Source organism: Microcaecilia unicolor, chromosome 7 (genome assembly GCF_901765095.1).
Source record: "Microcaecilia unicolor chromosome 7, aMicUni1.1, whole genome shotgun sequence".
In the NCBI taxonomy this organism is placed as follows: Eukaryota; Metazoa; Chordata; class Amphibia; order Gymnophiona; family Siphonopidae; genus Microcaecilia; species Microcaecilia unicolor.
In genome coordinates, this window is record NC_044037.1 from 213,616,203 (window position 1) to 213,629,440 (window position 13,238).

Here is a 13,238-nt window from a genome sequence, read left to right on the forward strand (position 1 = left end):
CCGCCCACCTGGCAACACTGCTGCACAGCTCCTTTGCAAAACTGCCTCCGAGGATCAGACAACGCCCTGAGCCTCGGAGGAAGCAGATCCCCTCTTCCCTTCCCACAGCCCCGCCCCCCCAGCAACCTATCCTCCAATCAGCTGCCTGTGTTGCTTCTGTGCTGTCAGCTTCTGTTGATCTGACCAATCCCAGCTGCCCACGTGCTCACCAGCCGAACACGACCCCCCACCCCCCCCATAACCACATGCTCTTCACCCCACTGCCCTCAGAGCCTTCTCGAACGGGCCCAGCCCTCGTTTAACTGGGCCCGTCGAGACAAGCTCTCGGGCCTTTCAATCAAATAAAACATTGCTTTTTTTTTTTGTTTATTTTTTTTTAAGGCTTTAGTGTAGACCAGTTAGAGAGACTAAGAGCAGTGATATTTCTATCTGCTGATATTTCAGTCCTGCGCCTGCAAATTGCCTAGCACAAATCAGGGAGTGCGCTCAAAGTGATTCGCCCTCAGTTTACACGGCAGTGAATTCCGGGAGATTGCAAGAGCGCTTCAGTGCTGCAGTCACGGAACACAACAACAACTAAAGAGAATGAGCTGCAAGTGGGAAGAGCTTGAGCGTTCAGGCGGGCGGTAGTACAGCAGCTGCCTCACATGTGGGAATCAGGCTTGTTACCGTAGGTCAGTCAGAGCATCTCTTCTTTAAGCTGAGGTGGGGGTGGGGGGAACTGCAGGGCTCGCCCATTTAAGTAACTGGCAATTGTAGCAAACGCTTTTTTTTTGTTTTCTTTTTCTCTCCGCTTTGTAAATCTGAGGTGTTTTGGGGTAGATGACAGCTGCTGTTTAATGTGTCGATCAGCTCAGGTTTCTAGAGGACTGGGGAATGCTCTGTGTGCTGTTTGATCCTGGTTCTAACTGTATTGCCGTAGGAGAATTACCATGGGGTCTACAGCTCCCGAAAACGAGGAATGTGAAAATACCTCTTTAAAGTATCTAAAAGGAGAACAAACGGAAAAAATGTGGCAGCGGTTGAAAGGAATGTAAGTAGCCTCTCCTTATTTGCTTGCTCTTTCGTACCAAAGACATTTTGATGACTACAACGACCTGTGAATGCAGAGCATGATGTATGACAGGTGCCCATAGTTTCAAAATGAGAGTTTCTAGTCCCAAAATGTTGTTTTATAAATGCCAGTGGCCATAACTTCCTGAAGATGACACTTTGCGCTGGCAAGGTGCAGACATTAAAATACTTGCTTTATCAGTAGATCGATTGTCTTCCTAACTCTTTTCACCCTCGGTTGTAATCTCTTTCCTGGGAGTAAGGCGCTATGCCGTGTCTGGAAAGTGATACTTCTGGAGATGATCTTAAAGCAAAAGTAAACTGAAATTTTGCAGTGCTGCAAAAGCATCTGTATGCTGGTCTATTCAGGAATTTTCTCTTGAATGTTTATATATACTTATTTATAAGGAATTCATTCTTCGTGATACCGGGTTTGGCAAGCATTTACATAGAGGAACAACACATCTTTGAAGAGAAATCCACAGTATTTGTATCTTCCTTACATTAGCCATTTGTTTAGATGACAACAAAGCCTAGGTAATTTTAGTTCTGCAAAAGAAAAGATGCCATTGATAAAACAATTATGTAGATAGCTAAATGTTAAGTATGCCTGTTTGTTGTATTTGAAACCACAAACTTCCCTATTTAGGTTGGCTAAAATGCCTCAAGGAAGGATAATTGACATTCTTACATTTATTCCAAACTCCCCTGGGTTTTCAAGTGTATGAGCATCTTAAAGGGATAAATTTACCACCATGTGTCCTAGAGGCTACAAGAGATAAGTAAAATAGTCAGTCCCAGAGAAAGATGTATTCTGTGGCACACTACAGACATATTGTAGAATATATAAATCATATGCCTTTGCAACACTGCAGGAAGAAGATGGCACTTATTATGAGATAGCTATATTTAGTTTATGTTGGAAACTCTTTTCCTGTAGATGTTTAATGAAAGAGGTTTAATTCATCAAATGCTTACCAACTTTTTTGAATAGAAATGAGCCCTTTTGGGGTTAGTTTTATAAGGAAGTGCCTAGTTTTAGGAGTTAAGAATGCTCATAAACGATCTCCTAAATTTCATGGCATGTACTTTTACTTGGGCATGTTTGGATGGCGCACAGGTGGAGTCTGCACTTATGCATGCAAAGTATAAAATGCGTGTACATGAGTGTGTCAACTTTTACAGTAGCTCTTGAGTGCTAACATCTAGAAATATGTGTGTTCCTTTGCACTTGTGCCAGTAGTTTTATAAAGAGGGGCATTTTCGATATGATGTCTAAAGCCTACTTTGGATGTTTTGCTGAAAACATCCAAAAATCAAATGGTGACTGTTGCCATTTTCTTGAAACTGAAAAAATGTTTCCTAGACATTTTCAGATGTTTTGTGCTCAGTGTGTTTTTCTTTTGTGACCATTTTTGAAAAAAAATAAATGTCCACATTGTGGGAACCAGGGCCGCCATACCGCGCCACCCTTGGGGGTTTAATTCTTTAATTTACCTCTATCCCAGCAGCCTTGTCATTTCAAAGCCCTGCCCATCTCTAGCCTTCCCTCCCTTTGTGAGTTTGTTCCGTAGAGTCCCGCCTTCTGATATCATTTCCTCGAGGGCAGGACTCTGAGGGGACGAACTCATGAAGGGAGGGAAGGCTAGAGATGGGCAGGGCTTTGAAATGACGCGGCCGCTGGGACGGAGGTACATTAAAAGACTTAAACCACACAGGGTGGCAAGAAGAAAAAGGGGGATGTTGGGGGGGAGAAGAGGGCGGGCAGGTGGCCATAAATGGGAGGAGGATGGTGCGAAGGAGAATCACTGGACAGGGGCAGGGTGGGATAAGAGAGAAAGGAGATGCTGGGGGGGGGCACCAACTCATAGTCTGCAAGGGGGCACCAGAGACCCTAGGACTGGCCCTGGTGGGAACTCCCAAATCTTGCTCTCAGCACGCCCTGACATGCCCCCTTGTGATTTGGATGCACTGCAGATGTACTGGATAGAAAAATGTATTTAAAATGTGTTTTGAAAAAGCAATTTGAATTTTTTGGAAGAAAAATGACCATCTTCTAAATGAGCCCCAGTCAAGTAGGCATGTACTTAACTTTATAAAATAGGTGTAAAATAGATACATGAAAACGCACATGAAATATGTGCGGCTTTAGAAAACTACCCTCTTAAGGACCTGATTTTATTAGAGGAGTCCAAGAAGGTACTTATTTTAAGCTTATTTATAAGGCTACACAGATGTTTGTGGGTCTTTATGAAAAAGACTCCCAGATCCAGCCCCATCAGTACACCAAGCCTCAAGCACAAATTCACACCTGCTCCAAAAAAGAAATGTGCGTGTTCACTTTACATAATTTTTATGTAATAGTTTGTGGAATGATGTGTTTTTGTTTGGGGATGGGATGAGATGTATATGTTTGAAGATTGGTTAGTATTAATTTGTATTGATGGATTCTCAGATTGTGTGCTTTTATTTCTTTTAAATTAGATTTTTCAGTGTTTTTTTGTACTCCTCCTATAGATATAGGTGGGTTATAAATAATAAACTAAACTAATTCATATTCTATAAAATACGCGTATACATCACCAATCTGCCCCAGGAATGACTTACAGACTGTATAACAGTAGGCATATGATTTTTCTGCATATATGCTGTCACACAATTTTAGAAAAGCTCTTTTGTGCCGATAAAACAGGCTTTACGCATGGAAAAAGCTTTATAAAATTACCCCCTTATCAGTGATCTAACTCTCTCCCCTCCACAAAATATTCTGCAATTGCACAGTTACGGTCTATAATTTGCACCGTATCATTATCTCCCCATTAAGCTAATGGAAACTCTTTCGTGGCACTTTATTATCTCTGTGGTCCAGTGCAGCAGGTGATTCTGTTATCTATCTATCTATCTATCTATCTATCTATCTATCTATCTATCTATCTATCAGAGCATATTAAAAACCACACATTTATCATCTGGCTACTTGTCGTACTATTTATTAGCAGCATTTTACATCAAATGTAGTTCCAGGAATCAGAAATCAAAGTAAATTGTAGTGTTTTACAGCTCCTGTTATGTTAACAAAGTGACTCAGATAGCTTAGATATGGAAGGGTAGGTTGCTGGGGTAACCTGTTTTCTTAAAACAGCAATGCCATCTAGTCTGTGCCTCTGAATATCAGTTTGCCCATTTTTGAGCTCTTTTCTCTATTTATAGTCCTAGATTGCCATTCTTAGATTACAACTTTTTATTCTTCCTCTTGGTAAAGTGATGCCATCTTTTTTCACAAAAGTGACACAGGGGAAGCGGGACATCTTTTTGGTTGGAAGAGCCAAGCAAAGTAATCTCTGGCTACTGACATTGGGCAAAATATTGGTTGGGACCTGGACCCTCTGGCCCATCCCATACAGCTGCCTGTACTCCCACCCACCCCTGCTTTTACTCTTCTTACTTGAGGGAAATTGGAAGCATGATGCACCCAAATTCTGTTTGTCCTCTGTAAGCATAGGTGGTCGGTGGCCCAACTGTTTGGGGAGGTTAAATGGGGCGGGGTTATGGGTGGTGCCAGGGGTGGGGCTTACATCCATAATTGTCTGACAACACACAGAAAAATAAATAAAAGTAAAATAGTCACAATTAATACCTTTAACTGCAAAACACTATACACAAACTTGTGCAAGAACACACTCAGAACCTTACCAAACCATAACAGCACTAATTCCAAGGACAGGACGAGCTACAACCTTATGCATGAGAAGGCAGCACTGTAATTACACCAGGCTCTAAAACACCAATACACTACCTAGTGAAAGAAACAAAACCAAAAGGGCTGCAAATAGTACACGCTAGCAGAATACTGCACCTTGATCACACATGAAAAACACATGACAACAGATATGACACAAGGAACTAGAAATCAAAAGATATGAAGGCAAAATACTGAACTGGAAAGATACCTCAAGAAGTCAGACTCGGCATGCAGCAATACTAGAAAAATTGAAACTTACATGCAAAATATCACAGATGCACATTTCCAAAAGCTGACATATTCCAATTAATACATTCTGAATAAAATACTTTTTTCTACCTTTGTTGTCTGATCATTTGTTTTTTTCTATTCGCTTTGGTCCCAGTGTCTTCTGTTTTATGCACTGTCTTCTTTCCATTTGATATTTTTTCACTCACCATGAGGCATATTTTCAAAGCACTTTGGGAGGCTAAGTTCCATAGGTTTCTATGGAACTTTGGGAGGCTAAGTGCTTTGAAAATATGCCTCCATGTCCACCATCCTCCTGTGTCCTTATGCGTTCTGTCTACCATCTGTAGCCCTGTCCCTATCCTTCCTTCAGTTGCAGCATCTGCCCTCAAAGTGTTCTGATCCAGTCCTTAAATTCAGCAGTTTCCCCTCCATCCATATTCAGCATTTCTCCTCACTCCCCTCCCCTCCATTCATGTACATTTACTTCCTCTGTCTTCCCTCCCCTCCTTCCATGTCCAGCATTTCTCCTCTCTTCTCTGCCCTCCACTCCATCCATACCCAGATTTCTTCTCTCTTTCCTCCCCTCCATCCATGTGCATCTCCTTCCTCTCTTCTCTCCCCTCCATCCACCCATGCCCAGCAACTCTCCTTTCTCCCCTGTCCCCCTCCATTCATCCATCCATGTCCAGCAACTCTTCTCTCTCCCCTGGCTCCTCCGTCCATCCATATCTAGCCATTCTCCTTTGCCCCTGTCCTCCCCTCCATGTCCAGTGATTTCTTCTCTCTCCCTTGTCCAGCGATTCTCCTCTGCCCCTGCCCTGTCCTCCCCTCCCATCCATGTCTGGTGACTTGCCCCAGCCCTCTTTTACAGCCCCCCAGTTCGAGGTGTAGCCCAGCCCCACCTGCCTGTCCTCAGCTCCCCGACAGTCCATCATTCTGTTCCTGATGCAGCCGCCCTGCATTTAAACCTATTTTAAGTCGCAGTGGCAGCTCGCCTCCAGCCTTTCCCTTCGCGCTCAATGTCCCGCCCTCGCGGCAACAGGAAATACCTCATCAGAGGAAGGCGGGACACTGAGCGGGAAGGGAAAGACTGGACTCGAGCTGCCGCTGTGACTTAAAATAACAGGTTTAAACGCAGAGCGGCTGCGTCGGGAACGAAATGGAAGGCATGTCGGAGTTGAGGGCAGGCTCAGTCGTGGGGGTGGGGGGAGGAGGCGGAAGATACAATTTGTTCTTGGCTGTATCGGCGGGGCCACATTGGAGGAGAAAGGCAGGGAAGGCCACAGCTGGGCTGCGGAGGCTTAGCCTCCCCAAGCCTCTTATACGGGGCGCCTATGTCTGTAACGTGACAGAAAAAACACAAATGAGTGCTTTTGTAAAAACAGACATTTCATAGCTGTTTGGTTACTGACTGATGGAAATGGAAGATGAACTTGGCATTTATCATCTCTTTGTATCCTAAAATATTGCTTCCATATTAGATGAAAAGCTTTCTAACCCAGTAATCCCTGCTGTAGGAATGGGCTGTCATTCGAATGATTACAATCTGCCGTTAATAGTGTGCTTTCTTCTTACTGTTTGTGCACTATGGGTTGAATTCTACAAATGCCTCCCAAAGATAAGCGCTGGAAAGATCCACGCTAAACAAGCAAAGGGTGCTCCATGCTGAACACCCTTAATAGAATACTAGTTTACTGCGACTATCGTGACTAACTTTGGGTGCCAGCATTTACACCTGCTAAAACCTGGTGTAAATGATGGCATCTAATTTCTGACAATTGGGAGTGCAAGTGATAGTATTCTATAACATTGCATCCAACTGCTGGGAACACCCCGCCCTGCCTGTGTTCCTCCCATAGCCTTGTCCCATTTGAGTTACACACTAGGAAATTTAGCTGTGGTTGTTATAGAATAGCGAGTAGGGCAGATGCATATGCAAATCCAAATTGTTGCCAGTTGACTCCAATTATTGATTAATGCCCTGTTAACTAATTAATTTATACGTGCAATTGCCCTGCACCCCAAATTTTGATGCATAACATTTGGCAACCTATACAATCAGCCTGAATGTGCATGTACCCCGGGATTCTATATTTGCGTTGAGATTTTTGTGCAAACATCAAAGCATATTTTATAACAATGCGCATAACTTAGTTAACAAGCTAATCATGGCTGATAAGTAGATGTTAAGAAGCAATTAGCATTAATTGCCATTAATTTGAATTTACACGCACTTCTTGCTAAGCATATTCTGTAACATGGTGCGCTTGAATTCTAAGTTGCATCAGTGGGCATAGTTATGGGCATGAAATGGGAGAGTTGTGGGCATTTCTAAAATCTATGCATGTTGTTATAGAACACAGCCACTCCATGCCTAATTTAGGTGTCGGGATTTACACCAGGTTTTAGTTGGCGTAATTGACCGTGACTAAAATTATTTGTGTGGACCAGCACTCGGTGTATTTTATAAAGTACACCTAAATTAGAGCATACTTTACAACATAAGCTTCGATTTCCCTGTGGAAATCTCAGCGTGATATATAGAATCTGGTCCATAGTGTGCCCTCTTTGCATATAACATACACCCTTTCTCCGAAAAAGTGTGCACTATATACAAAGAGGGTTCACTATGAGCCAAATTCTATAAATGGTACCTTAAAAATTGTTACCAACAAACCAAGTGCTTAGCGTGATTCTATAAACGACGCCTAAAGTTAGGCTTAATTTATAGAATATGCTTAGTGGCCATTCTTGTGACTAAAATTTAGGTGCATCCATTTAGGCCTAAAGGTCTGCATCTAACTTAGGCGCAGATTGGGTGCATTCCATAATAGTGCGCATAGTTTTTTTGAAACGCCCACGAACCACCCATTCCACACCCATGGCTACACACATTAGAATTTACATGCACTGTGCTATTGAATACACCTAGAAAGATGTGCACGTAAATTCTAATTAAAGCCAATTAATGTTAAGTACCAATTATCGTCACTGATTCGCTGTGCAGCCAAATTAGTATGCATCATTTATAAAATTTGGGGTATGTGCACATAGGGGTAAATTCTATAAATGGTGCTCAAATGTAAGCACCAGGAAAAATTGGCACTAAGCACTCTGCTATAGAGGGAAGTCCCTTTATAGAATAGCACTTAGGGCCCCTTTTACAAAGGTGCACTAGCATTTTTAGTGCATGCTAATTTTTAGCATGCACTAACCATGAAAATGTCCTTAGGAATATTATGAGCATCTACACGGTTAGCGTGCGCTAATTTTTAGCATGCGCTAAAAATGCTAGGGCACCTTTGTAGAAGACCCCCTTAGAGCAGGTTCCTGCGTCTAACTTTGGGGTCAAGGCAGTGGCGTAGCCACAGGTGGGCCTGGGTGGGCCAGGGCCCACCCACTTAGGGTTCAGGCCCACCTAACAGTAGCACACGTTTAGTGGTAGCTGGTGGGGATCCCTAGCTCCACCAGCTGAAGACCTCCTCCTGATGGTAATGAAAACGCTACTCTCCTTGATACTGGCACCTGCGCATGCTTAGTCTTCAGCGCATGCCTGCTGCAGACTGCCAAGGTGGAAAGAAGCGTTTTTTCGCCAGCTGAGATATATATATATATATATATATATATATATATATTTTTTTTTTTTTTTTTGGTGGTGGTGCAGGGGGGGAGGGGAGAACACTTGGTGCCCACCCACTTCTTGCCTAGGCCCACCCAAAATATGTTGTCTGGCTATGCCCCTGGGTCAAGGACGCTGAATCCCCATGTAAATCCTAGCATACAAGTTGGGTGTGTAATCTCAAGTTCTATAACACTGCCGCTTAATGTTTGGAATGCCCCTGACCTGCCCATGCCCCTCTGATGGTCACGCCCCCTTTTGGATTGCATGCAAAACATTTGAGCATGCAGTGTTATAGAATAGCGACTAGGCAGATGCACACCTAACTGCAAAGTAGTGCCAATAAAATGCCACTTAACTCCAATTATCACCAACAATTAAGATGAGTACAAAAATAGTGCTGAAAAGAAACAAGCGATGCTAAGGCCCTAATAAATAATGTATGAATAAAATCTGAATAAGATGTCATTTATCATAAACAATTATACTTTTTAATACCTTCTTGATGAGTGTGAGGAGCATCAAAATATAAAGTCAATGGACTATTATATCAAACCAAATGATACTTTATTGAAAATCCCATCATAAGCCTTGCCATTTGTCAGCGATAAATAAAAGCTTATAAGAGACCCCAATGGCAATTCATCTATGGTACATAAAATCATTAACAATAAAAATATATAAAAATGATTGAAATATAATAAAACCATAAGAGGACTCACAGGGTATTCTATTACAATCCTCGTTTCAGCTTATATTGAGGCTCACCTTAAAACGCAACTATAAATTGCATCACTGATTTGAAGAACCGGCATTTAAAAGGCAGTGTATAAATAGGGATCTACACATATGAAAAGATATAAATATCCTTACTTGATGTGTAATTAAAATATATGTATGGAGCTGAAAATAATCTTGGGAAAATTGAACTATACGGTATGGCCATCACTGGTATATTCAATAGTTCATAACCAAAAATATGTGTATAATATCTGTGTCAACCAAAATAAACATAGTAAAACCATTCAACTAAAGAGAATATTTGTAAAGCGCTACTATGTAAGCACTCCGATGGGTTTTAAAATGCAGCGTCATACACATATACATAGTTTTCATGCTCTTAGAAAGTATTAAAAAGTATATCTGTTTATGATAAGTGACATCTTATTCAGATTTTTATTCATACATTATTTATTTATTAGGACCCTAGTGCCACTTTGTTGCTTTGCAGCACTAATTTTGTACTCATCTTAATTGGAATCTTGGTTGTGGGATCACATTTTATATTTCATATTTAGATTTCACTAGTTTTTAGTACGTGTGTCATTCATGTACTTGCAGTATATTTTACACAGGCGTGTCTTCATATTCTTTTTACACACATTTTCATGCAAACACGTTTTTATATCTTTTTAGCACAGTACTTTCGAGTAGAAGCTTTTTTAGTAGAGTTGCTTTTTCACTTTTATGTCACTTTGCATATTCCACATTCTTTATATTGGTTGTCTTGTTTTTTGCTCCCCCCCCCTTTTTTTTTTAAAGAAACATTTGTCAGTTTAGGAATAGTTGTCCTGATATTTTATTTGCTCATATTTTTCTTCTTTTTTCTCAATTATATTTGTTGTTATGTTCTCAAGGACTCCTGATGAAGGCTTAGACCAAAACATGGACTGTGATAAGTCGATCTTAGATGGCGTTTATTGTTCTCTTGTAATGTGCTGTCTTCAAGCAAAATGTTGGTGCATATAAGAATAAAGGATTTGCAATTTTATCTTGACTTATCGCATTGGTCATTCCCATGCCCCATCTCAACTTTTGTGGGACTCTTTGGTTGTCTGTTTATTGTTGGACGTGTCTCCCAGTTATATACATACCCTAAATTCTATAAATGGCGATCAAAATTGTATGCACAAATATGGGTGCACGCCCAATTTGTACATCTAATTGAGTGACGAGCAAATTAGTGCCAATAACTGAGCACTAGGAATCGATTATTGGTGCTAATTAGCAACATAAGTTACATTCAGGTACACTGGTTATTTCCCTGTACCTGGAGGACTCCCAATCTAATTTTGTACCTGAAAGAAGGGAGGGTTAAGTGACTTGCCTAAGATCACAAGGAGCAGCAGCAGGATTTGAACTGACCACCTTGGGATGTCAAGACTGGTGCTCTAACCACTAGGCTACTCCTCCATGCCACACAAACTTGGGTGTGCGGGCACAGATCTCAGATCTACGTGTAAACTAGGGGCCCTTTTACTAAGCCGCAAAAGCGTCTACGTGCGTCCATTGTGCGCCAGAATGCAGTTACTGCACGGCTACTGCATGGCTGTTGTGGTAATTTCATTTTTGGTGCAAGTCTAATACACGTGTCTGAAAAATATTTTTTATTTTCGGACACGCGGAACAGATGTGCGCCAAGTGGCATTTGGCACGTGTAGGTCATTATCGCCTGGTTATTGCGTGAGTCTTTACCTCTAGGTCAATGGCTGGTGGCAACGTCTTGGACCCAAAATGGATGCGTGGCAATTTTCGGCAAAAATTTTAAAAAGACATTTTTTACAGGTGCGCTAAAAAATGAATCGGCATGTGCCCAAACACATGCCTACACTACTGCAAGCCATTTTTCAGCACGCCTTTGTAAAAGGACCCCCTAATTAGTTAATGAGAAATTAACACTCAATAATTGCAAATCATTTGGGTTTACACACAGAGCTGCCCTGGCCATAGTCTATAAAATGTGAGCCTAAAATTTATAGCGTGCAACTCAAAAGGGAGCATGGCATGGGAGGGGCATAGGTGGATCCAGTGCATTCCCAGCATTTATACCAAGTTTCAGTAGGCGCAAGTGCCATGTCCAACGTTAGGCACAAGACCTGCGTTAAGCCAGTATTCTGCATTCTGTGCAGAGTACCCTTTGGAGAATGAGGTACTCTACACAGAAGTAACTTTGGGCACTGTTTATAGACATAACTGCAAGGGGGCATTTATGTGGGTGGAGTATTGGTGGGCCATGGACAGGGTAGTCTTGTGTGCACTGACTTACACCAGCCATTGGGTGCCAAACTTTGAGTGCAAGGACTAACCTTGCTAAAACCTGGTGTAAATCCTGGTGCACAAGTTGGGTGTGTAACCCCAGTATCTATAACACTGTGCCTTAATGTTTGGAACACCCCTGACCTTCCCATGGCCATGCCCCCTTTTGGGTTGCATGTGAGAGATTTTTTTTATTATTATTTTATTTATCATTTTACTTAATTACATTCACATTTATCACATAAATGTAAGGAAATACAGAAATTAATATAAAAAGGAAAACATTCTCTCAACAATATATGTTTACATAATTGTCCACAATTGGAAGATCCAAGATCAGGAAAACAATCTTAAAGAAAATAAGAAAAACTCAAAATGGTTAATCTTACACTTCACATTTTCTGAGGGAGGAAGGTTAATCGGTTATTGCAGCTGGTACAGTGGTAACTGAAGGAAGTTGCTGCAGAATATTCTTCATCTGTTTCCACAAACTCTATAATTTCTTAGGTTCAAACAAATAAGTACTAAAGAAAATAAAACACTTACAAGGGAATCTTGCTAGGAAGGCCCCACCTGGGGCAATGATTCCTGGCTGAAAAGCCTAGACTTCACACCTCCCAGTCTGCGATTCCCTTGATGTGTCAGGAAATATATTCATCTTTAAACCCAAAAAACTATCAACCATATATCGGAAATACAATTTCAAAACGTTGTTCCTATTTAATCAAAGACGAAAGTCACTAATAATATAACTCTATCTATAACTTCTGAATTTTCCAAAATGCCAGTTCAACACATCTCTTTTCTCTGAAAGAAGATTTTAAAGGAAATATAATTTTAGTCACCAAAAGGTGGCTATCAAAAGGTATTAGCAAAGTATCAGAGCAATATTTCTTCAAGAATTCAATAGCTAATATATAGGATAATATAGGTAAATTTATCATTCTCAAGTTATTTTCCCTTATAGAATAGTGAGTAGGCAGATACGCACTTAACTGCAAATTAGAGCTAATTTAAGTGCCAATTAAATCCAGTTATCACCAATAATTGGTTGTTAGCACCCAATTGAGTAATTAGCTTACACGCTCATCTGGGCTCTGCACCCAAATTTGGGTGCCCAACTTTGGGCGACTTACGTAGAATCAGAGGGACAGTGTGCATTCTCTTTAAGAAGAAATGCAGTATTAATGACGTTCATTGGAAACAAAAATAATTCCAAATGAAAATGACATGAAAATTTCCTGGGTGCCCATCCTTAACCTGTAGTGTAAGAGGAGTTAAGAAGTACCAGTGTATTCCCTCTGAGATGTCAGTCAGATGATAAGGATAACTATGCATGGTGCGCCTAAACCCATGCATTCAAACATTCCCTACTATTTTGTAGAAGAGAGGCATCACTTAAGGCTTAGCACATAATTTGCCCAAGATGTGTATGGAATTTAACGAGCCAAATATCAATAATTGGGTGCTATCAACCAATTGATGATTTAATGGCATTCATTAAAATTTTCATACATCTGGTTGTGTGCTATTCTATATGGCTTGATGCCTAACTCT

The 13,238-nt window shown here is 41.1% G+C and overlaps 1 protein-coding gene across 1 annotated transcript in view; it reads left to right on the top strand.

Annotated features, from left to right (window-relative positions):
* The first annotated feature begins 584 nt into the window (after window positions 1-584).
* PDE1A (phosphodiesterase 1A) overlaps window positions 585-13,238 on the top strand; it is a 595,639-nt gene continuing 582,985 nt past the window's right edge. The window contains exons 1-2 of the mRNA XM_030209839.1: window positions 585-674; window positions 923-1,033. Coding sequence (XP_030065699.1) covers window positions 933-1,033 — 101 coding nt within the window. The 5' untranslated portion in view covers window positions 585-674; window positions 923-932. The remainder of the gene's footprint in view (window positions 675-922; window positions 1,034-13,238) is intronic.